General features: G+C 44.7%; 3 protein-coding genes and 1 long non-coding RNA gene across 6 annotated transcripts in view; 1 reads left to right on the top strand and 3 right to left on the bottom strand.

Annotated features, from left to right (window-relative positions):
• The window catches only part of LOC126035375 (ubiquitin-conjugating enzyme E2 R2-like), a 96,869-nt gene extending 82,567 nt beyond the window's left edge, over window positions 1-14,302 (bottom strand). The window contains exon 1 of the mRNA XM_049793913.1: window positions 14,029-14,302. Within this exon, the coding sequence (XP_049649870.1) occupies window positions 14,029-14,205 (177 nt within the window). The 5' untranslated portion in view covers window positions 14,206-14,302. The remainder of the gene's footprint in view (window positions 1-14,028) is intronic.
• LOC126035413 (uncharacterized) overlaps window positions 1-21,797 on the top strand; it is a 57,059-nt gene extending 35,262 nt beyond the window's left edge. Inside the window, exon 3 of the long non-coding RNA XR_007504912.1 lies at window positions 21,593-21,797. This is a non-coding gene — a long non-coding RNA (uncharacterized LOC126035413). The remainder of the gene's footprint in view (window positions 1-21,592) is intronic.
• Window positions 1-23,582, bottom strand: part of LOC126035298 (uncharacterized) — a 227,458-nt gene that overhangs the window by 45,282 nt on the left and 158,594 nt on the right. The window lies entirely within an intron of this gene.
• The window catches only part of LOC126035259 (uncharacterized), a 393,856-nt gene that overhangs the window by 339,549 nt on the left and 30,725 nt on the right, over window positions 1-23,582 (bottom strand). The gene's annotated exons all lie outside the window — the stretch shown is intronic.

Here is a 23,582-nt window from a genome sequence, read left to right as displayed (position 1 = left end):
TGTTGTTCTTCAACCTTCAGCAACCCCACAATCAAAGGGTCTTGAGAGAGACCAGGCAGGGTAGACAACTGTTCAGTGCCCTCCGTCTCCAAGGCAGCTATACCAAAAGCCCATCGATACCCCTTTGGCTTTGTAAAATACCCTCTCCTGAGATAGTCTATGCCAAAGATACACGGAGCCTCTGGACCACTCACAATGGGGTGTTTCTGCTATTCATTCCCAGTTAGACTCACTTCCGCCTCCAATACAGTTAACTCTTGGGATCCCCCCTGTCACACCAGAAATACAGATGGGTTCTGCCCCTTTATAACTTGATGGCATTAGAGTGCACTGTGCGCTGGTGTCTACTAGAGCCTTATACTCCTGTGGGTCTGATGTGCCAGGCCATCGAATCCACACAGTCCAATAGACCCAGTTATCCCTTTCCTCCACCTGGCTGGAGGCAGGGCCCTGGTTCACTTTCATCCTTCTGTAAGAAAACAGATTTCTTTATATATTTCTTTTTCTGTACAGGGGCAACTGATACTGGTGCAGGTTGGTCCGCTGGTTCAGTTGCAGTACTTCTTGTCAGGTTTTGGATAACCACAGTGTCTGTCACCAAGTTTTGGGTAGCAGCCGTGCTCATCACCAGGGCTGGAGGGACCTCAGTACCCATTTGCCAAGGTTTGGGTAGCTGCCATGCATGTTGCCAGGGCAGGAGGGGCTGCAGTGCCTCTTGCTGAGGTTTGGGTAGTCACAGAGCTCGTTGCTGGGGCTAGAGGGATCATGGTGCCTGTCATCAAGGTCTGGGTGGCCATGATGCTCGTCGCTGGGGCTGGAGGGGCTGCAGCCAAGGTTTGAGTGACCACAGTGCTCATCGTTTTATTAGGTCCAGAGACCTTCTCTTCCCCATGAGGGTACTGAGTGATGTCGAACAGGGCTTGATAGGCATGGGCCAGGCCCCAGCATGTTACAGTGATTTGTATCTCTCTGGAGCTGCCGGGGTGACAGCATACTTACTAGTTCTTCTGGATTCTGCACTTGTTCAGGGGTGATTTTCCAAAACATTAGATGTGCCCACTGTCCTAGGTACTTGCCCATACTACCCCACGCACCCTGCCACTCATAATTATCCAGCCGTGGGGCAGATCTCTGGGTGATCTTCTTAAATAATTGTTTAACCTTGAACAAGAGCTGAACCACATTCAGGAGCATGCTAATTCCTAGCAGTAGGGCTAGGACCGTGCTGGTGTCAACATCCCAAAGGTTTTCAAATTTTTCAAAATTTTCAAACACCATCGTAACTGGACTGAAGGAGAAAGTAGAGGGGAAGAAAGGTACCCCACCCATAGACTGGTTTTCCCAGAAGGAAAGGTAAATGGTATAATTATTAATAGTTTCCCACAGGTGGCTCCCGCAGTATAAAGGTGACAATGCTGAGTTCAAATACTGGATTAATCCCACAACCGATGACTTTATCATACCATAAACCAGTGTTATACCATACATCAAAGCAAAAACCTTAATCCACCTCCCATAGATGATAAGCAGCAGAAGCGGAACTACATACAGCAAGTGAGGTGATACATAAAAGAACTCTAAAAACCAGAGCAACAACTCTAAGAACACATAAATCAACATAGTGACCAGCGACTATTAGACCAATATAATGAATGCTTATAACAAATTTGTTTTAACAAGCTCTGGTCAGGTTTGTCTTTATCTCAAGCCTTTGAGCCCCACGTTGGGCACCCAAAATGGACTGTCATGGTTTAACCCCAGCCAGCAACCAAGCACCACACAGCCACTCACTCCCCCCACACCCAGTGGGATGGGGGAGAAAAAAGAAAAAAAAAAAAAATCACAAAAAGAAGCAAAACCCATGCATTGAGATAAGAACGGTTTAATAGAAAAGAAACTGATAATGATAACACTAATAAAATGACAACAGCAATAATGAAAGGATTGGAATGTACAAGTGATGCACAGTGCAATTTCTCACCACCTGCTAATTGACACCCAGCTAGTCCCCAAGCCACAATTCTCTGCCCCCACTTCCCAGTTCCTATACTAGATGGGAGGTCACATGGTATGGAATACCCCTTTGGCCACTTTGGGTCAGCTGCCCTGGCTGTGTCCCCTCCCAACTTCTTGTGCCCCTCCAGCCTTCTCGCTGGCTGGGCATGAGAAGCTGGAAAATCCTTGACTTGAGACTAAACATTACTTGGCAAAAACTGAAAACATCAGTGTTATCAACATTCTTGCATACTGAACTCAAAACATAGCACTGTACCAGCTACTAGGAAGACAATTAACTCTATCCCAGCTGAAACCAGGACAATCACATAAAAGTAGTCTAACAAAACAGAAGTCCCTTCTGAACATAGGGACTCTCCTACCCAATGTCATCATCATGTTCTTCTGCCATAAACACACCTCCTTCATAGTAGTTTTTTAATCAAATGATTTATAATAGAGTTTAGATTACAACAATGCAAGAGAACCACTATTCATACAGAGTTTGTTCCAGTAAACATACTGCATCTAATCTTTCTAGAGTATCGAAGTCACTGCTCTATACTTAAGAGAAAGGAAGAAAAACCCCAAAACTTACTAATCCCCCCAAGCTATGAACTAATGCATGCTGAACAAAACAGCTAGGAGACCACAAATAAATTGGTGCATACAAGAGTTAGATACAGAATTGATGCAGCCTTCCAACACCTCAAGTTTCTTTCTAGTCACTCACCTCCATCCAGAGCTTTGCTAGATTTACTTAATTAAAACTCACAGGCTCCTCCTAGCATCACCACCAAGCTTAATTTTGTTTTAATAGCAGAAACTAGCCATTTTAGAAGTGTTGGTTAGGAGTAGGCAGGTCAAAAATACTTCAGTGTTCTCTTGGAAACAGGTGAAAGTCATCCACATGCTCAAAGCCAATAGCTGCAGAGGGGAAGATGAAACAGAACACAGCTGAGACACCAGGAGCTCTAATCAAGTCACACATAGTGACCTTATGTCAGCCCTCAAGTCATGCCCCAAAGTACAGTCAGTTCAGTACAGGAAAAGAAATAAAGGAAGAGGGAGACACCCGAGATAGGCTTGGATTCCCAGAGACCAAGACAGATGAAGAGGCCTGGTAGCATCACAATGACAGGTCTTTTGTGGCCAAGCAAACTAGAGACTTCCTCCATGCCTTTGCCATTGCACAGAGCTGACCCCACAGCATGTGGCATTACCTACTTGGACAGCAGGCAAGATATCAAGTATGGTGCACATGCTGAAGATATGCCCGTGTGACATTTCATTGCACCCCCTTGAGGCCTGGGAACAGGGAATGCCATGCTTTGGTATGGTTACTCACTACCCTTACCCCAACCTGACCTGATCTACCACTTGGCAACATGCCTACAACTCCCAGCAGGAATCTTCTTGGCCAAGCTAGGCAGCACATACCTACAGCAGCCAGCCTGGCTGTGGTCTCCAAGGACATTACCATTAAGCAGCATAGCTTTTCACAGCCTTTGTTGATTGCCAGCATGTTACTTAATTGCCCCTTGAAGAGCCCAAACATAAGCATATCACTCACACAAGAGACATGAGCCAAAGTGAACAACTAGATACATAGCAAGTATGGGATAAGCCTACAACTTGGATGAAAGTTAATGTTCAATTTGGACAAATCATTGTTAAGGGGGCTACTTCAAATCAGTGAAATCCAAGTATCACCCCTAATAGCACTAGAAGCCAGACTTATTCCATAACATCCAGAAGAAAATGGCCAAGACCAGCAGCCTTCTTACCCCATCCCTCCTTAGTAGCAGCCAATACAACTATTATCTCTTTCCAACTGGAGAATAGCCATAGATGATATGGGCTCGACACCATGAACCGTGCTATTATTGCTATTTAAAAGAGCTCCAGAGTGACATTCCACAATAACCCTGCCAAAGCTGGTCTTTACCTCCTGATGAGTCTGCCCATAATCCTCTGAGGGTCAAAACAAGCTTCAGTATTAACAAGTTTTCAAAAATAATCCAGCTGATTCCAAAATGTAAAAGCCAAAATGTTCACAGACTCAGCAAAGTCTACACCACCTATCCAGCTTCCCCCAGTAGTGCCGCTATTGCTGTATTTCAGGCCAAAGGCAGCCAAGCTTCTTCCACACAAAAGACTGCTACTGACAGGGGAAAAGAAAAAGTTAAATTTCATGGAAAGTATATTAGTCAAATTTTGAAGCACATAAGCCTTCAGGTTTCTGGCAGACACTAAGAAATGGAAATCATTCCATATGTTGGTCTCAAAACTTTTTTTATATGTTCCAACAGAGATCATATAGCAATAAAAAATGCCAAGTTTCATTTAGGAGTTCAATGGTCTTTCAAAAAAAGAAGTGACAACAGGTCCTCTATAGAGAATTGTTTAAACATGACTGTGGTTGCCTCAAGAAACAGCCACTTGACACTTACAGAATTATACAAGAGAAGAAACATTACCATCATCCACTGAATTTGAACACTAAGTTTTCAACAAGAGTTGAACTTCAATGCCTTTTTTGCTTAGCATTTTGAATAACTTATGGTCACAACAAAAAAAACCCAATGAGGTTAGGCATAGATCTCATTGAAGTGGCAATATTAAGAACAGACAAGACCACTTTCCACCTTAACTAAAAAGTACCACACCCCTTTATCTGAAGCTTTTGGGTATGAGTATTTTGTTACCACATGAATGACAAGTTAAAAGGGATTTAGATAATAGCTACAAGACACTTAAAAGGTACAAAAGAGACCTTAACCTCTCAAGTTATACTGCTTAATGCACCACTGAAAGGCATTCAGCTACTATGTGTGGGTACAGCTACTATTCTGCAAGAGAAGTAACCACAAGCACCAAGATGAAATTGTTTTCTTCAAAAAATTATAAGCAGCCCATTCTTTTAATAAAGGTGAGTGTCGGGAATTGGCTTGATGAGAAAGGACATGGGTCTATGGAAAAGTTGTGCGAGCAGAGTTCTGTGTGAAAGAATGTCAGTTTGAGCAACAAGACTAGGCCTTGGCCGAAAATAGCTGGCTTTGCTGATATCGGGAGAAAAAACAACAGCTGGTCTTGCCGTTATCAGGAGAAAAATAAAAACGGTGTGACCTTGGCATAACTTCATAAGTAACTTTTGAAGAAGTTCCCATGAGAAAGTTACGGAACACGCGTAGCTACAAATCACAAGTGGGTGTGTTTTAGTAATGAATAAACATTAGCAATGTACCAATCATATTAGGACTAGTAGGCATAATTATCGCAAACTGTATAAATATGAGCTATCCGTGCAAATAAAGTTGAATCACTTCTATCACTCATATTGGGTCGACTTATGTGCATTCCTCCGCCGCTCCAACAGGTGAGTGGTTTTAGAGATAGTTATTCTACCCAAGATAAGCAAATATTTGCACACCAGTAGTTTACATCCATGAATTGGAGGCTTATACAAGCAGACTTTATGCAAGAACAAATGCATCTTCACAAAATAAGTCAAAGCTACTCCACTGCATGGCTTTTGTTTTGACAAGGCCAAAAATGGTGCTACAAAAGAGACTATTATTTCAGCCTTTGCCTAGGTCTGACAGCAAAAGGTTTCTAGCTGCAAAGTAGTCTAAGGATTAATTTAAAAACAAGAATTTTTGCACAATGGACAAGTGTATCGCACAAGAACCGACCCAAGTGGCACAAGTGGCTAAACATTGGTCCTTACACTGTCCCAATACTCTGGCAAAGGGTTTTGCATCTTAACCCCTCCAAATATTTTGCCACAAAGAACATTAAAACATATGTTTTTAATACTTTAACTAGGATACATATCTTAACTTGGGAAAGAGTCACATAGCTATTGCAAACATGTCTCTACTGCTAGGAACTTAAGTTTCATCTCCCAAGCAAGGGCCCTTTACCTGAATTTCTAAGTTAACTTGCATAATTTTAAGAGAACAAAACAGACCAATGGGAACACATGTCATGCTTTTAGTACTAAAACCTTAAGGAATTAGGTACAGCCTGCCTGCCAGGCAGCCTTCTCTTTGTTAATCACAAATACCATGATATCTGGAAGTGTCACCCACGTAAGACAGCCCCTTGTTCTCCATGCAATAGCCTCAATTAAAAAAACCAAACATCCAGGAAGTCTTAAGGTCATGTTTCTTCAAGTCAATCAAGATTCAAAAATATCCTACACGCACCCCAATTCAGTAGCTTTATAATTTTTCTATTTGTAGGCCACTTTGGGCAAATATTTATGCATTTTAAATATTTCAGAAAATGTGGAGATAGGCAATCAATTTGGCTCATCTTGGCTACTAGTGCTTCAGGGGAGGGTACACAATGCCAAAGTTATTACTGTTAAACTGGCCTGGTGAGATGAAACATTCTCAGTAAGTCACTACCGCAAAAGCTTAGAAGAATTGTGGTTAATTTTACCAACTCAAAATGCTGGATAAAACACTAAGGTTTTAAAAATGAAGTCATACTCTGGAAATAGCAAGCTAATTTTGTGCACATGCATATGTACACATCTGATCACACGCAGCCCAAGTTATAAAAGGACCTGTTATATTAAGAGTCATATAACCTCTAGTCCATCCACACTGCAGTCCATTTGTAACTCTGCTACATTTCCAACTTTAACTCAGTTACACTTAAGACCAACATAAAATCTCCACCGTTTAGTCTATACTATTCATTACTATGAACACCTGACGATGGCCATAAACTACACAGCCAAACTGCATACCAAAGATCAGAGTTAAGGTTCTGCAAGTGTTTTGTTTCTGACATTTCCTACCCTCTAGATGCAAAATGAGCATCATGCAGTAGACCTAAAGTGCTATTAAAAAGAAGATACTAAGTGTGAATATATTACTATGTAAAATAGCAGGCAGTATAAGTGCGACTTCAGAAACAGCAAGGTAAAACCATGTTTGAGCTTTTGAGAAATTACAGATGTGGTCCCACACTCACTGGCATAACATCACTGTAATACTGGAGATCTTAATTTTTTTGTTCACCTAGTAAATCCTTAAGAACAACACCCTTCTAACGCTGGAGAGTCAAAAACTTCCACTAATTCCCATAATACGAACCAGATCTAAAACCATCCACATGCTTTTAGTTACTGTCTCTTGAACAGACTAGCAAGAAACTTTAAGAAGCACAGTTCTTTTTTGCATTGTTATCCAAGAAAAATTTTGGGTTGTATTTTACCTTATCCAAGGATCATTCCATGCAAACTCATGGAAATAGAGCCAAACAATGGAAAAATTATGCAAACCAACAGTGCTCAATCTTTCCAAATGGAAAGCTTTCCATTTTTACTCTAATGGCAGAGGTGGGCTGTGCTATAGCTCTCCTCTTGCCATACAACAGGACCTAATTGCACATGATCTTGTATTTTCAGGCAGTATTAGAACTGGAAATCACCATCTGTGCTTCTAAGCATACACAATAACCCTACTTGGAGCAGAGGAGCCCTAGGGAAAGGACTAGGAGCTGGCTACCATCATTACCTTGCCTCCTGAGGCTAGGCAGCTGTCCAAAACAGGCTACAGGCTAGATGAGTTGTCTGGGGGGTTCTGTGGGCCCACAGACATAACCATCCAAAAAAACCTACATGCAACAGCAGAGTGAGGGTCAATCAGGTATTCACCAGGCCCGAGAGTTAGATATCGGTATTGGCTTTGTGTGGCAAGGTTTTGGTAGCGTGGGTGGGGGGGTACAGGGGTAGCTTCTGTAAGAAGCTACTGGAAGCTTCCCCTGTGTTCAAGAGAGCACCTATACCAGCCGACTCTAAGATGGACCCACCGCCGGCCAAGGCCAAACCAATCAGCGACAGTGGTAGCGCCTCTGTGATAACATTTTTAAGGAGGAAAAAAAAAAACGTTGGGACAGACAGAAACAGCAGCCGGAGAGAGGAGTGAGAACATGTAAGAGAAACAACCCTGCAGACACCAAGGTCAGTGAAGGAAGGGGAGGAGATGCTCTAGGTGCCAGAGTGGAGATTCCCCTGCAGCCCGTGGGGAAGACCATGGTGAGGCAGGCTGTCCCCCTGCAGTCCATGGAGGCCCACAATGGAGCAGATATCCACCTGCAGCCCATGGAGGACCCCACGCCAGAGCAGGTGGGTTCCCAAAGGAGGCTGTGACCCCATGGGAAGCCCATGCTGGAGCAGGTTCCTGGCAGGACCTGCAGATCTGTGGAGAGAGGAGCCCACATTGGAGCAGGTTTTCTGGCAGGCTTGTGACCCCATGGGGGACCCACACTGGAGCAGTGTGCTCCTGAAGGACTGCACACCAATGCTGGAGCAGTTTGTGAAGAACTGCAGCCTGTGGGAAGGGCCCACATTGGAGAAGTTCATGGAGGACTGTCTCCCATGGGTGGGACCCCACGCTGGAGCAGGGGAAGAGTGTGATGAGGCCTCCCTCTGAGGGGGATGAAGCGGCAGAAAATAACGTGTGATGAAATGACCATAAACCCCATCCCCATCCCCCTGTGCCGCTGGGGGGTTTGGTAGAGAAATCTGGGAGTGAAGTTGTGCCCGGGAAGAAGGGAGGGGTGGAGGGAAGGTGTTTTGAGATTTGGTTTTATTTCTCATTACCTTACTCTGGTTGATTGGTAATAAATTGAGTTAATTTTCCCCAAGCTGAGTCTGTTTTGCCCATGACAGCAATTGGTGAATGATCTCTCCTATCCTTATCTTGACCCACAAGCTCTTTGTTATATTTTTCTCTCCCCTGTCTAGCTGAGGAGGGGGAGTGATAGAACGGCTTTGGTGGGCACCTGGCATCCAGCCAGGGTTAACGCATCACAATATCATAACTGTGCTTATGATCAGTGAACCAACATCTGAAGTTTCTTGCCTCCCTGCAGACAGCTTAGCAGCTCTTTCACTTTGGAGATAGCCTGCTCTGAACAGGAGCACTTCAGACCTGGAGCAAGCAACTCCAGGCTCTATTCACCTGCAATTCCATATCCCTTTGCTGCATCAAACCTCTGCTTATTAGCATCAATGATACCTAAAAGGCAACAAAAATAGAAGATTAAGTACACCAAGGGAAGCTCTGTAGCACCTTGCAACACAGAGGCCTGCGGAAGGCAGCTTTTTGTGCTGAGTACCACACATTTTTTCCTTGGCACCAAGGAATATTTTTGTGGAGTTAAATGTTCTACCAGTTACAGCTTTTATTTGCTTAATTTTAAGCTTTCTGGGAAGTAGCCTACAATATCAAACTTTTAAACATGGTGCTAGCACTTGCCATCAGTTATCTGTAAGAAGTTCCATATCAATTCACTGCTCTGAAAAAAATTACTCCCACATATTGCAAATTGCTTCGAAATCAAAACAAATCACTTAAAAGAAGCTGAGATCCAACAATACAGAACTCTAAACAGCACACTTAATGAGTTAAAGCAAGGAAAACAATGCCTTGACAAGTATTTAGCCCCCAAATTACTTGAGAAAACTAATCCTAATGCTTGGGTTCCCCCCCAAACTTGTGTCAAGACTTGCTCCTTCAAGTAGCAAAAATACCTTATGAAATAAATTGCCTTGGAAACTATCAAATAGCAACTCTAACAATGCAGTTAATTTTTCTTGCTTCCTTTCATGTTAGGTGTATTAATTTTCATCCACCCAGCCTAAAAAAAAAAAAAAGGAGCTTTTAATATTGACTCTTGCTCTACATTAAACATGCTTCTTGACACAGCATACTTGGTCAAACCATGCTTCTAGACAATGCTATGCATTTAATAATGAAGTTTCTACTTGTATAATTTCTCACTTGCACCTTCCCCAAAATATTTGCTCCCAGCACAAGAATACCATTCAGCTATAAAAATGAGAAGATTTTCCTTTTTTAAAAGGAATCAAAAGCTGCAATGCTAAGGTGCAATTGGACAAAACACACAGAGCTTTGAGTAAGCCATCAGGAAGCACCTTCTAATAGCTCTGCAAGTATCCTGAAAACATCACTTGATCAAAGCATTGGGCAGAGGTTTATCAGCCTCCAGGCTTTGAAGGCCCAAGCATCAAAGAAAGACACTGGATTTCAAGGCAGACAGAGAGACCAATCAACAGTCAATTGAGATGGTGAAAGTTTCATCATGCACAACCCTCAGCCATTGAAATCTATCCCAACTAGCACCTATCATCACCAGATTACAGTTTAATAACCTTTGTTGTTGTGGTCCCCATTTAAGTATCAGCTGCCAAAATTAAAGGTGAAGAAGTTCTTCTGCCATGTAGCAGAGAGCCCTCTCGGCTGAATGGAAGATACCTATGGTATAAAGGTGGCATCAATGAACTGCTCACACAATCTGCAGAACTGTAGCAGTCTGGTTCTCTACTGCTCAGGCACCGCTTACAAATCCAGAAAAACACATTCACATCATTTCTAGAGCAATTCAGAACTACCACATAGCCCAGTGGGGTCTGATCTAAAGACCTGTCTTATCACACCATGTCCTTCCCAGCTGACCTAAGAAGCACTGGCACTATCTATGACCTGGACATGAAGCATTTCATTCTGAGAAAAATCTTCCCTTTGTCACTCAAAAAACCACCTCAATAACCAAATCAGCTGTGAGCAAATCAACATCTTAGACATACAAGGTCTACCCACCTTTCACCCTTAAACAAACTCTGAATGAGTCAGTGACCAAAAACCAAGTTCACCTACTGCAATCAAATACCTGTAGCCCAACACAACTGATTCTGCCAGAAACTTTAGTCACACTGGCAATTTCTTGATGACAGCAGCTGAGGGACAGACATTTGCTCTTATCACTGGACCTCTTTGGAGGACTTAACATCACTAACCCTGAGCTACTTTTGCCTTGCCAGCAAGGAATGAGGTAACCAGTGCATGAAATAGCTCAACTCCTTCCTTGAGGGTGGTAATCAGGAACTTAAGCAAAGGGTTGCCCAAAACATTATTCCCTGTCATACTGAATAGCTACATGAAGTCACTAGATAATGCAAAGATTGACAGGGATAAGGACAGCCATGCAGAAACACCTGGACTTGTGACAACCTCCACTGCAGATGTGCACCTTTAGCTGATTGCATAAGGGAGGCTTGCAGTTCAGGACTGCTCCTATCCCTCACAGATACAAGCTGCTCTTCACACAGTGGTTGCTTCTGAAGGCTGCTGCCCTTTCCACCTAGCTGGGAGGTCCTAAACTATGAAGCACTGCAACAGATCTGAGCATGCTATATTAGTTGATAGAATATGCTTAGATGCTGTGCTTGAATTTTTAAGAAGTCCCTGACTTATAGCCAGTACTAAGGTATTAGTAACCTACCATTTAAACATTCAGGTGGACATGTTTTCTGCTTCAATTTATCAAATGCTAGAGTTACAGGATTAGCAACTGAAACCAGAATCTGTTGAAATGTTGAACCAGCTTTTAACAGCAGTAGCTCCTGTCAAGGAGGCGCAAAGAGCAATTTCCTCATTTCAGTTTATTCACCTAGTTCAACAACCCAGAGAGAAAGGTCATATTTCTCCAAGAATAAACAAGGTGCCAAAAGCTGATGTTACCAGCTCCAAGAGCACAAATCAAGCATTTGTATTACCAATCAACTATCACTAACACTTTCTTTAATAAAGTCATATTAAACACAGGTTTTCCTCAAAACATTTATACTTGAGCTTAACTAGAAGCCCTTATACTTTCCCTCCAGTTCTTACCCTCAAATCACACCTCAAGCAGAAGAAAATTCACAAACTCTCATCACCACAAAGTTTAAGAAAAGTTACATCCTGTAATTACGTATTCCTTATCCTGCTTACCTAATCTTCGGAAACTAAAAAGACAAAACAAGATTAAGCTAGATGTTTCATCAAGCCATTAAACCTGAAAAATAAATCAGATGCTAATCTGAACTAGTGCTCACCTTGCATACACTATGAATATATCCTAGAAGTCACACCACCAAATAAAGTTTAGGGTATTAATCTTACCTCTAAACAATTCAGTAAGCCAAGTCTACACACATCTAAAGGTTTGCCTAAAGGCCTAATACAAAGCAAGCCAAGAACATCACTTCTCAGGACAACAGGACTCCTCCTCCCTAGGGACAGAATGAGGGTCTAAGACCACTTTTTCAGTGGCTCAGAACTTAGGATGCATAACTAAAGATGAAACACCACCAAAACAAAAAACACCATGCACAGCTCCTCACCAAGGAAAGAAGAGACAGAAACAACACGACAGACTCCAGCCATGCTGCTTGAAGGAAAACCTTCTGCTGTGGAAGGGTGAAGCCATCATGAGACCTTAGTCTCCCACTCAAAATAAGTATCACAGGATCAGTCAGAAGAATTTAGAAGAAAGGCACAACAGTTCAAGGACATAAAATAAAAAAAAATATCATGTTTATAATACTGAGGTAAGGCACCTGGCAACCTTGCCTAAATCTACACTTGTTAATGCACATCCCCAGATTATTTCACAGGCTGCTTCAGCTTCTTTCCAGGAAGAATTACAAACATACAGTCCAGAGAGCTCCCCAACCAAACAAAAATATTTTGGCCCATTATGATTTCTTGGAAAAAAAAATGGATGAGCAATGTAAGTGCAGTAAGAGGTTGCCAAACCATTTGGATGCAAGAATGACCCAGTTACCAACCCAAGACTAGAGCAACTTCCTGAATAAGTAATAATGGAGGCAAGTCTAAGAACATACCCATCACAACTACACGAGTAATCCAGCCAACTCATTACAAAAGACAAGCCTTGTGCCAAAGCCTTCTCTTCCTTCAAAACAAGGAGGCCAAACTGAATGCGACTCAAATACATTATTCCCCAAACTACAGGTTATTTTGGTTTTGTGGAACAAAGCTCTTAAACCTTGACCCAGAGAAGCCAAGAGGCACGTTAGTCAAGCAAAGAGATCATCCAAAAATGTTTTCAGTTTGACAGAAGTCAAAGGGCATGACACAGGAACCACTACTAAAATGATAACTCCTGGGAGAAGCAAGCTGAAGGGGACAATATTTTGCCAGAGAGCAAGCAGACATCAAGTGCAAAGAGGTATGCCCAATGCAACATACCTTCTGCAAGCACCAAGGTTTTTTTTTTAATTACTTCTTTTAAGAAAAACATGCAATTCCTCCTCCAGTTGTTTTGAGAATTTAAGTCTGCTCCCTTCAGTTCCTTTCTGGGATGGCAATACCAGATTTCTTGCTTACTATATTTACAAGAAGGGAAATAACAACCACAAAAGTTTTTTTTGGATTAACAAGAAGCTTGAGAGAGGAATTGAAAGCATTTATCTACCTTTACCAATTATGTGTTGCTGTAGGCCTTTGAAGGCTGCCCTCTACAAGTTCGGAGAGAAAGAAAAGGAAAATGGGGGGGAAATAATAATAATGAAAAACAATCCTGAAGCCCACAAAGTTCCGAGGAAAACACAGCCTTTATTCTGAATTAGTCATCCTACACAGGATGCTCCTGTGCAACCAGTGAAGCTATCGAGGGATGATTAGGAAGCCCCTTACTTTGAAATAAATATACACAGACAAGAGCCAAGCGGACAATGTGGGGCAGAAGGGAAGAATTTGCACCCTGCCACGAGGTGCCTACCTTTCTTTGGGGTGAAAGCAGGGAAATAACAGAACAGAGGCAGCTGTGGAGCGGCCCCCTCTCCCCAGAGCTCATCCTGAGGGAGAGGGGAAGTCCCGCAGGCCCCAGCCAACCTGCCACTGCAAACCATCCCCGTCCCCCCACCGCCGGCAACAGGAGGGGACGAGCAGCTGGCAGGGCACTACCGAGGGACGCCGCGCCTCCCTACCCCCCCTCCTTCCGCAGGCCCCAACACCCTCCCGCGGGGGGCGGAGGGGCCGACAGCAGCCGCGGGCCCGCCACCCCACCAGGACGCCTCTGAGCCCGACAAAGAGGCCCGGCAGGCGTCGAGGGAGGCGTGCAGGCCCCAGCGGCGGCTCCCCGGGAGCACCGCGGCGGCAGGAAGGCCGGTCCGCCGGCAGGGCGGGGGAAAGGCCGTACCTTGAAGTAGCCACCCTCGTAGAGGGTGTTGGGGGGCCCGAAGATCGCCACCTCCCAGTTGTAGAGGTCGGACTCGTCGACCAGGGTGATGCGGAAGCCCTCCACCGGCTCCTCCTGCAGCGACTTCAGCTCCAGCATCAGCGCCTTCTGCGAACTGCTCATCTGCTGTTGGGCCATGGCGCGGCGCGGCCCCCGCCGCCCCCGCGCTCCTGCCGCGCTACTCCACAAACCCCCACCCCTCCCCACGCTGACAGCTACCGCCGCCGCCACTTCCTTTTGTGACGGCACCCGCTCGCCGCTGACCTCAGCGCGCCGCGCCGCGCCCGCGGCACGGCACGCCCCGCCCCTACCCGTGCACTTAAAGGGGCAGCGCTCCCCGCCACAGCGCCTGTGGGGTGCGCGGGTGAATGGTTCCTGGTGCTGTATCAGCCCCTATGGGCCAGGCCCGCATTTTCCCTCCGGCGAGGCCTGGCCATACAGTGCCTGGCGCGGAGGCCGCGGGGCAGGGTGAGAAGCCACGTGCTGGGCTGGCAGTGGGAGCAGGATGGAGGGGGTGGTGCTGTGTGGGGGTCACGGGTGGGTATGGCCAGGCCACGCTGCTGCGCTAACAGATGCCCACGGTCAAAAAAACAGCCGGTTTTGTACAAAGGATGTTTTTTGAGAAGTGACCTTGCATGACCTAGGGTCCCCTAAAAATCCTGCAGTAACCCCTAAGCAGCAGCAGGAGAGGAACAGGCAGTTAGCCCCCTCCCACGGGTGTTATTTTTCACGTGGATCCACGGATGTGTGAGGTGCTACAGGCAGAAAATGAAGTTTTGATCCTTCCTCCCATTCCCCAACGCAGTTAAGAGAGGTTGTGTTTTGTAGGAGCTCAGACCTGTGTTGTTCTTATTTATGTCAATGGAATAGAATATTTCAGTTGGAAGGGATCTACAATGATCATCTAGTCCAACTGCCTGATCAATTCAGGGCTGACCAAAAGTTAAAGCGTGTTGTTAAGGGCATTGTCCAAATGCCTCTTAAATACCAGCAGGCTTGGGGCATTGGCCATCTCTCTAGGAAGCCTGTTCCAGTGTTTGTCCACCCTCTCTGCAAAGAAATGATTCCTAATGTCAAGTCTAAGCCTCCCCTGGTGCAGCTTTGAACCATTCCCACACGTTCTATTGCTGGATCCCAGGGAGAAGAGCTCAGCACGTCCCTCTCCGCTTCCCCTCCTCAGGAAAATGCAGAGAGCAATCAGGTCACACCTCAGCCTCCTTTTCTCCAAACTAGTCAAACCCAGAGTCCTCAGCCGCTCCTCATAGGACATGCCTTCCAGCCCTGTCACCAGATTTGTTGCCCTCCCCTGGACGCATGCAAGTACCTTAACATCCTTCTTAAATTGTCTTCGGTTGATGGACATAATGTTTTGTCAATATGGGATCAGGCTGACTGGCAGGACACGTGGGCTGGGAGCTGCACTCTCGCTTTGGTGCCAGGCTTCCTGGGTAGCAGGTACTTCCATCACTGTTGGATTTGGCCAACCATTGTAGGGTTCAGTTATATGGAACTTAGTTATTGGGCCTGAAAATAGCTCATGGTCACAAGACCGTTCCAGGCGCCTTTAGAAGGCCTTGAACAGAATAAATAAGAAGATAGAAGAAGAAAGATCCCAATTAGAAAAACACAGGTGCACATTCCACGATAAAGGGAACTTGGCACAAACAACCTCAATTCAGGGGCTTATCTTGATCAATTGGACTAAGACAAGTCTTGTATGTTTTAATTAACACAACCAATTATGTCTTGTGTTTGTGCGCGTGGACAGTACCGATTGTAGGGTTTAGGGATTAATCCGTGCGGGGCCCGGACAACGGAACACCAATGTGATGATTAAAGTCGCCAGTTTATTGAGCTTAGCTGATCATTTTTATACAGTTCTCTAAGTTGTTGAGAGACTGTTGGAACGGCGGAGGAATGCACATAAGTCGACCCAATATGAGTGATAGAAGTGATTCAACTTTATTTGCATGGATAGCTCATATTTATACAGTTTGCGATAATTATGCCTACTAGTCCTAATATGATTGGTACATTGCTAATGTTTATTCATTACTAAAACACACCCACTTGTGGTTGGCAGCTACGCGTGTTCAGTAACTTTCTCATGAGAACTTCTTCAAAAGTTACTTGTGAAGTTATGCCAAGGTCACACCGTCCCTGTCTTTCTCCTGATAACAGCGAGACCAGCTGTTGTTTTTCTCCCGATATCAGTAAAGCCAGCTATTTTCGGCCAAGGCCTAGTCTTGCTGCTCAAACTGACATTCTTTCACACAGAACTCTGCTCGCACAACTTTTCCACAGGCCCATGTCCTCTTTCAGCAAGCCACTTCCCAACAAGAGACTTTGATTGGCTACTACATGCAAGCACTTGGTGTCCACACGCACAAGCATAAGCGGTGATTGGTTACATCGGTACTGTCCACGCGCACAAGCATAAGCGGTGATTGGTTACATTGGTACTGTCCACGCGCACAAACACAAGACATAATTGGTTGTGTTAATTAAAGCATACAAGACTTGTCTCAGTCCAATTGGTCAAGATAAGCCCCTGAATTGAGGTTGTTTGTGCCAAGTTCCCTTTATCGTGGAATGTGCACCTGTGTTTTCCTAATTGGGATCTTTCTTCTTCTATCTTCTTATTTATTCTGTTCAAGGCCTTCTAAAGGCACCTGGAACAGTCTTGTGACCATGAGCTATTTTCAGGCCCAATAACTAAGTTCCATATAACTGAACCCTACAACCAATGTAACCAATCACCGCTTATGCTTGTGCGTGTGGACACCAAATGCTTGCATGTAGTAGCCAATCAAACTTTCTGAACAACTTAGAGAATTGTATAAAAATGATCAGCTAAGCTCAATAAACTGGCGACTTTAATCATCACATTGGTGTTCCATCGTCCGGGCACTGCACGGATTAATCCCTAAACCCTACATTTGGCGACCTCCAACGTGATCCGAAGAGGAACAAGAGGCAACGCTACTGAAAATGCGGGGGAATTGCCGCGGACCACGGTGGCTTGAAAGACAGCGCCAGCACTGCTCGAGAGAGGCAGGACACTGCTTAGGAAAAAGCAGGTAAAATCGTAAGCTTACACTGATAAAAAGGGCAGCATGGGTAACACAGCATCTGCGAAAGAAAAAGCAGCCATAAAGACATTTATGAGACTGACAGAAGAAAGAAAAATAGATATTAAAAAGGATCAGTTAGAGGACTTGTTACAGTGGGGCCAAAGAAGAGGATTTTTTAAGGACTCTGAGGCCCTCTTTTCATTGTCTATTTGGGAGAATTTAGGAAAGGAAATATGGGACTCTTTACAATAAGGAAATAAAATAGCTGCACGTCTGGCAGCACATTGGAAAAAGTGTCTCCAAATGATGCAGCGAATAACATCAGAAACTGCTGCTCAGGATGCGCTAAAACATGCTATAGCGACAGAAATTCGAACCATTAATGCTCCTGCTCCACTAGCGTGCTGTCCGGCAGCAGAGACGGTATACGGAACATCGGAGCCCCCCCTGCTGCCAATGGCGCCGCCGTTAGAGGAACAGAAAACACCGGTTGCAGCTTTTCCCATAGAAGAGCTGAATTTTTGGGGGAAGGGAAATAACGCCGATGTTCCCATGGCCCCATTAACACCCGAGGAACAGGCGGTGATAAATCCTTTGCTGGAAAAGTCAAGTCAGCCGCCGTTACGAGCGGAGGACATTCCCCTGCCCATGGACACTGATGATTGGGGGACCCAACAGGACTTAGAGAATACTGAGGAAGCTCAAAACCAGCTATGTAACAATTCTAATGATGCAAACAAGGACTTGGCTACTCTAATAATAGAGCAAAAAGAGACAATGTTAGAATTGTTAAAGGAAATGCGGAAAAGAGACGGGGGTAAAGGTGGGCAGCCGTTGACGAGAAAGTCATATGAGAAAGCAGCAACTGCAATCGTAGAAAGTATGGATTCTTTTGCTAAAGTGGTGGGCAATGGGGAAGAAAAATCCCCCAGGGACAAAATGCAAGAACTGATTGACCTGTGTGTACAAAAGGGGGAATTAATGCCCGATGAGGGGAAAGGGTCTGAAGGGAGATACGAGGGTAGATACAAAGGAATGCGACGGCTAACAGACCCGCCCTCACAAAACACGGAACCAGCCCGGGCAGGACCCCACTACCACCACCCAGCGATCCGTCTTTTTCGCCGGGACAACGCTGGCGCAGGATTATCGAGCAAGCCACTATAGAAGGAGTCATACTGCCACCCACTATCAGCTCATTTCCCGTGTTCACTGAACCAGGAGGGAAACGACAATGGGCGCCTCTGGACTGGAAAACGGTTCGAGAACTGCAAAAAGCCATCGTGCAATATGGAATAGACAATAAGTACGTACAACAAATGATACAACAATTTTTCAAGGCACAAACCTTAGTGCCAGCGGATATAAAGGTTTTGGTGGAAATGTTCTTCGAACCAACTCAGAGGTTGCTGTTTCACGATCGGTGGAGGCAGAAAGCAGAGGAAGCCCAGGTGAGAAATTTAGATGCTGGGGCACAAAATCCACTTGCATTTGTCAGTGTTGATATGTTACTCGGCACGGGACAGTTTGCTACTGGTCCCGTTCAGGCTGCATTAAGACCAGAGGTTTTACAATTGGCACAACAACTAGCTCTGGAAGCTATTTCAGAGGTGCTGCAAGTGGGTAAGCCAGTTCCACCCTATTCTCAAATCATACAAGGGGAAGAGGAACCGTACATGAAATTCCTTGACCGTTTGAAAGCTGCTGTCGATGCGTCACCCACTTTAACCCCTGAAGCGAAAGCTGCAGTCGGAAACGACTTAGCTATTCAAAATGCGAATGCAAAATGCAGACAAATCATTGTGTCACTTCCACGTACAGCTACATTAGTGGATATCATAGGGGCTTGTAATCGCTTACCTCTGATACAGGAACAAGAGAAAGCTAAAATACATGCTGAAGCTCATGCTGCAGCGCTCGCGGTAGCATTACAACCGATAGTGCAACAGGGAAAAGGAGACCGCGGCCCACAGAAATACCCCTTAGCGTGTTATCGGTGTGGTCAACCGGGCCATTTGAGACGTGCATGCCCTCAACGCATAGCAACGCAGCCTCGATCTATGCCAGCACTAACTAACAGCAGTCAGTCAAACTTTCCTGGGGTCTGTAACAAGTGCGACAAGTTCGGACACAAAGCCAGCAACTGTTGATCAAGGTTTAAAAAAGATGGAACACCGTTAACACTATATCCGCGTTTGCAAGTTGCGGAAGCCTCTGTTCGTCCACAAAAGCTGTCCCTACACAAAGACATATGAAATATACATGATGTACAAAAACTTGTCGGAGACCTACAGTGGATCCGGCCTTATTGTGGTATCACAAATACAGACTTAGAACCACTGCTGGACTTATTGCGGGGCAGCAATAGCCTAACTTCTGTACTACAACTAAGTGCACCCGGGCGGCGAGCCTTGACAGCAATTGAGCAGAAAATCACATCATCTATGTCTGGCAGATATATCCCTGATTTGCCCATAAATTTGTATGTATATAACTCAGATAAGGAAGTTGCGGGAATTTTGGGTCAGTGGGATGAGCAACAAAAACAAAACCCATTGGTAATACTAGAATGGATATTCTTGCCTGCTAGCATGTCAAAAACGGTAGTCACTAGAATTGAAGCTCTGGGGATGTGCATTCAAAAAGCAGGGGCAAGGGCGACACAAATTTCAGGGAAGCAAATGGACAAAATTATTTTGCCTATGTCACTTGATATTGTGAGTAATGCCATGACGAAAAATGACTGTCTTGCAGTAGCTCTGCTGGACTTCAAGGGGGAAGTGGATAATCACTACCCCCCTCACCCATTATTTAAAACAATGTTAACAATGGAACTACACTCTATTTGCAGCGATAAGCCGCTGGAGGCCATTACCGTTTTTACTGATGCTAGCAGCAAGACAGGTAAAGCAGGATTTGTATATTTACAGGATGGATCCTGGAAATCCAAAGTCATTCTGTCAGAGGGGTCAGTACAAGTGCTCGAGTTATTAGCCGTATGCTGTTTTTTTAAAAAGTGGGATAAAACACCTGTCAACATTATTTCGGATTCTCAATATGTCATGGGGATAGTCAAACGTATACATAGGTCCCTACTAAAAACTGTAAGTAATAAGCAGCTGTTTATGACACTTTTGAAATTATGGATGTTACTAGAAAAACGGACGATCATGTTCGTAGCCATACAACGCTGCCGGGATTCACTGTGGAAGGTAATGCGCACACAGATCAACTGGTAGTAGCCAATGCAAACATCTATTTTAATACACCCAAACCTGATTTGTTTGGACAAGCACTGCTATCCCATAAATTTTATCATCAGTCAGCAAAAGCGCTGAGTAAGCAATTTAATCTTCCATTGCAGCAAACCAGAGCTATTCTTGCTGCTTGCCCAGACTGTCCGAAGATTCCAAGCTTACAACCACAAGGGGTGAACCCCCGGGGATTATCACCATTGCAAATTTGGCAAACAGATGTTACAGAATATCCCAGTTTTGGGAGATATAAATTTATTCATGTATCTATTGACACATATTCGAACCTTATGTGGGCTACTGTTCATGTATCAACCAATGCTAAGGCCGTAATTAAGCACCTTCTGGCAGCATTTGCCGCCATGGGAGTGCCAACAGAAATTAAAACAGACAATGGCCCGGGATATCGCGCACAGTCATTAGAAACATTTTTACAGATGTGGGGGGTAGCTCATAATTTTGGCGTACCCCATAATTCCAAAGGTCAAGCTATTGTTGAAGGTGCACATCGGACCTTAAAGGATCGTTTAAACATTTTAAAAACGGGGGAAGACATGCGGCATTGTACCCCTCAAGAGTTAATAAGCAAAGGACCTTGCAAATTATTTACGTGGGGAAGAGGGTATGCTTGTGTTTCCACAGGTAACGAACAACCCCATTGGATACCGGCGAAATGCATCAAGCCGTGGATTGAGTGACCAGATGCCACAGACAACTCAGAAGAGCAAGAGCAAGAGGCAGAGGAGACGTCAGCAAGTCCCGAAGCCCTAGGTAGACCGACTAGACAAATCATGACGGAGACCAGCAGTCAATGCGGAGATTAAGAATGCGTTTAAAAAACACGGAGTATGATATCGGTTTTGGATATGTATTTTAGTGCGAGTGGGTAGATAAGATAGTTAAGAGTAAAAAAAAAAAAAGATTTTTTTTTTTATAACCATTGTAACAGACATTTAACTAATCAACTAACCTACTAACCTATAACTAATCGTACAGAGAATAAGCCGTTTAGAGTTATTATAGCAAATATATATATATATGATTTAATGTCAATCAGCACTCGGCGAAACATTACTCATAAGAGCCGAGTGTGGAAGTAGTTTTAAGATACCTGATATGTAGTCATTTATTCATTAATTAAAAAAAAAAAATAAAAAAATTTGTTACCAGTTAGTTAAAACTAAAATTAGAAGTAAGGTCATAGACTCAGTTAAGAATCTAGAAATAGGGCGATGGGAAAGTCCATTTTTCATTAATAATCTGAGGGCGAGATTATGCTTGTGTTTTCACAGGTGCAAGCCCATGATGGACTTCCGTTTGATTTATACGACCATCATCATCCGAAGCATCATAGATGGTGCCGCAATATGAATACCACCTCAGCCAAAAACTAATGCGTAGGTCATCTTACCTAACATAACAGGTTAGAATTCTCAGTGCATTACAACCGCATCACAAAGCCCATGAACCAATTGATAACATAACTATGACTCGTGCAGTGCGCCTAGCCAGCGAGTGCATGCGTCATAGGTTTTCAATTGAGGCGGATTTTGGCACCCGCCGGCCACGTGTGCTAAAATCCATTCCTCTGCAAATGTATAAATACCAGGATTTTCCGAAGAGCATCAGGCTGGTGTGCAGCAAAACCATAGTTGCCTCCGTAGGGACACCCACATAAAACTGACACCTACTGATTGCTGGGCTAAGTTTGCTAAACAAGACAGCAAGCAATATGTTTAAAAAAAAAAAAAAAAAAAAGAAGAGAGGGGAAGATGTAGGGTTCAGTTATATGGAACTTAGTTATTGGGCCTGAAAATAGCTCATGGTCACAAGACTGTTCCAGGCGCCTTTAGAAGGCCTTGAACAGAATAAATAAGAAGATAGAAGAAGAAAGATCCCAATTAGGAAAACACAGGTGCACATTCCACGATAAAGGGAACTTGGCACAAACAACCTCAATTCAGGGGCTTATCTTGACCAATTGGACTGAGACAAGTCTTGTATGCTTTAATTAACACAACCAATTATGTCTTGTGTTTGTGCGCGTGGACAGTACCGATGTAACCAATCACCGCTTATGCTTGTGCGCGTGGACAGTACTGATGTAACCAATCACCGCTTATGCTTGAGCGTGTGGACACCAAGTGCTTGCATGTAGTAGCCATTCAAAGTCTCTCAACAACTTAGAGAATTGTATAAAAATGATCAGCTAAGCTGAATAAACTGGCAACTTTAATCATCACATTGGTGTTCTGTCGTCCGGGCCCCGCACGGATTAATCCCTAAACCCTACAAACCATCTCATCTGGGCCACATCTGGGAGGGCTGCAGACATGATGCTCTCAGAAGTGCTCTCTCCAGGAGAGAAAAAGTGCTTCACCTCTGCCCACCATGTCCCACTTGGCCCCATGACGGGGGTCAGCAACGAGTCTTTATCTTCATCCCTGTTCTTCCCAATCCCAACAGCTTGGTCCCAGCTGCCCATGCTTCGTTACCGCTCACTGCTCCCCAAACCCTATCTGGTGGGTTGACCCTGGCTGGATGCCAGGTGCCCACCAAAGCCGTTCTATCATTCCAACCCCAACTGGACAGGGGAGAGAAAATATAACAAAGGGCTCGTGGGTCGAGATAAGGACAGGGAGAGACCACTCACGAATTACTGTCACAGGCAAAACAGACTCAACTTGGGGAAAAGTAACTTAATTTATTGCCAACCAACCAGAGTAGGGTAATGAGAAATAAAACCAAATCTTAAAACACCTTCCCTCCACCCCTCCCTTCTTCCAGGGCACAGCTTCACTCCGGGGTTCTTTACCTACCCCCCCAGAGGCACAGGGGGATGGGGAATGGGGGTTATGGTCAGTTCATCACATGTTGTCTCTGCTGCTTTATCCTCTTCAGGGGCAGCACTCCTCACACTCTTCCCCTGCTCCAGCGTGGGGTCCCTCCCACAGGAGACAGTCCTCCACGAACTTCTCCAACACGGGTCCTTCCCACAGGCTGCAGTTCTTCATAAACTGCTCCAGCATGGGTCCATTCCACGGTGTGCAGTCCTTCAGGAGCACACTGCTCCAGCGTGGGTCCCCCACGGGGTCACAAGTCCTGCCAGAAAACCTGCTCCAGTGTGGGCTCCTCTCTCCACAGATCCACAGGTCCTGCCAGGAGCCTGCTCCAGCGCGGGCTTCCC

This window comes from Accipiter gentilis, chromosome W (assembly GCF_929443795.1).
Source record: "Accipiter gentilis chromosome W, bAccGen1.1, whole genome shotgun sequence".
In the NCBI taxonomy this organism is placed as follows: domain Eukaryota; kingdom Metazoa; phylum Chordata; class Aves; order Accipitriformes; family Accipitridae; genus Astur; species Astur gentilis.
Note: the sequence above shows the minus strand (reverse complement) of the source record. Positions and strands in the feature narration are given on the sequence as shown.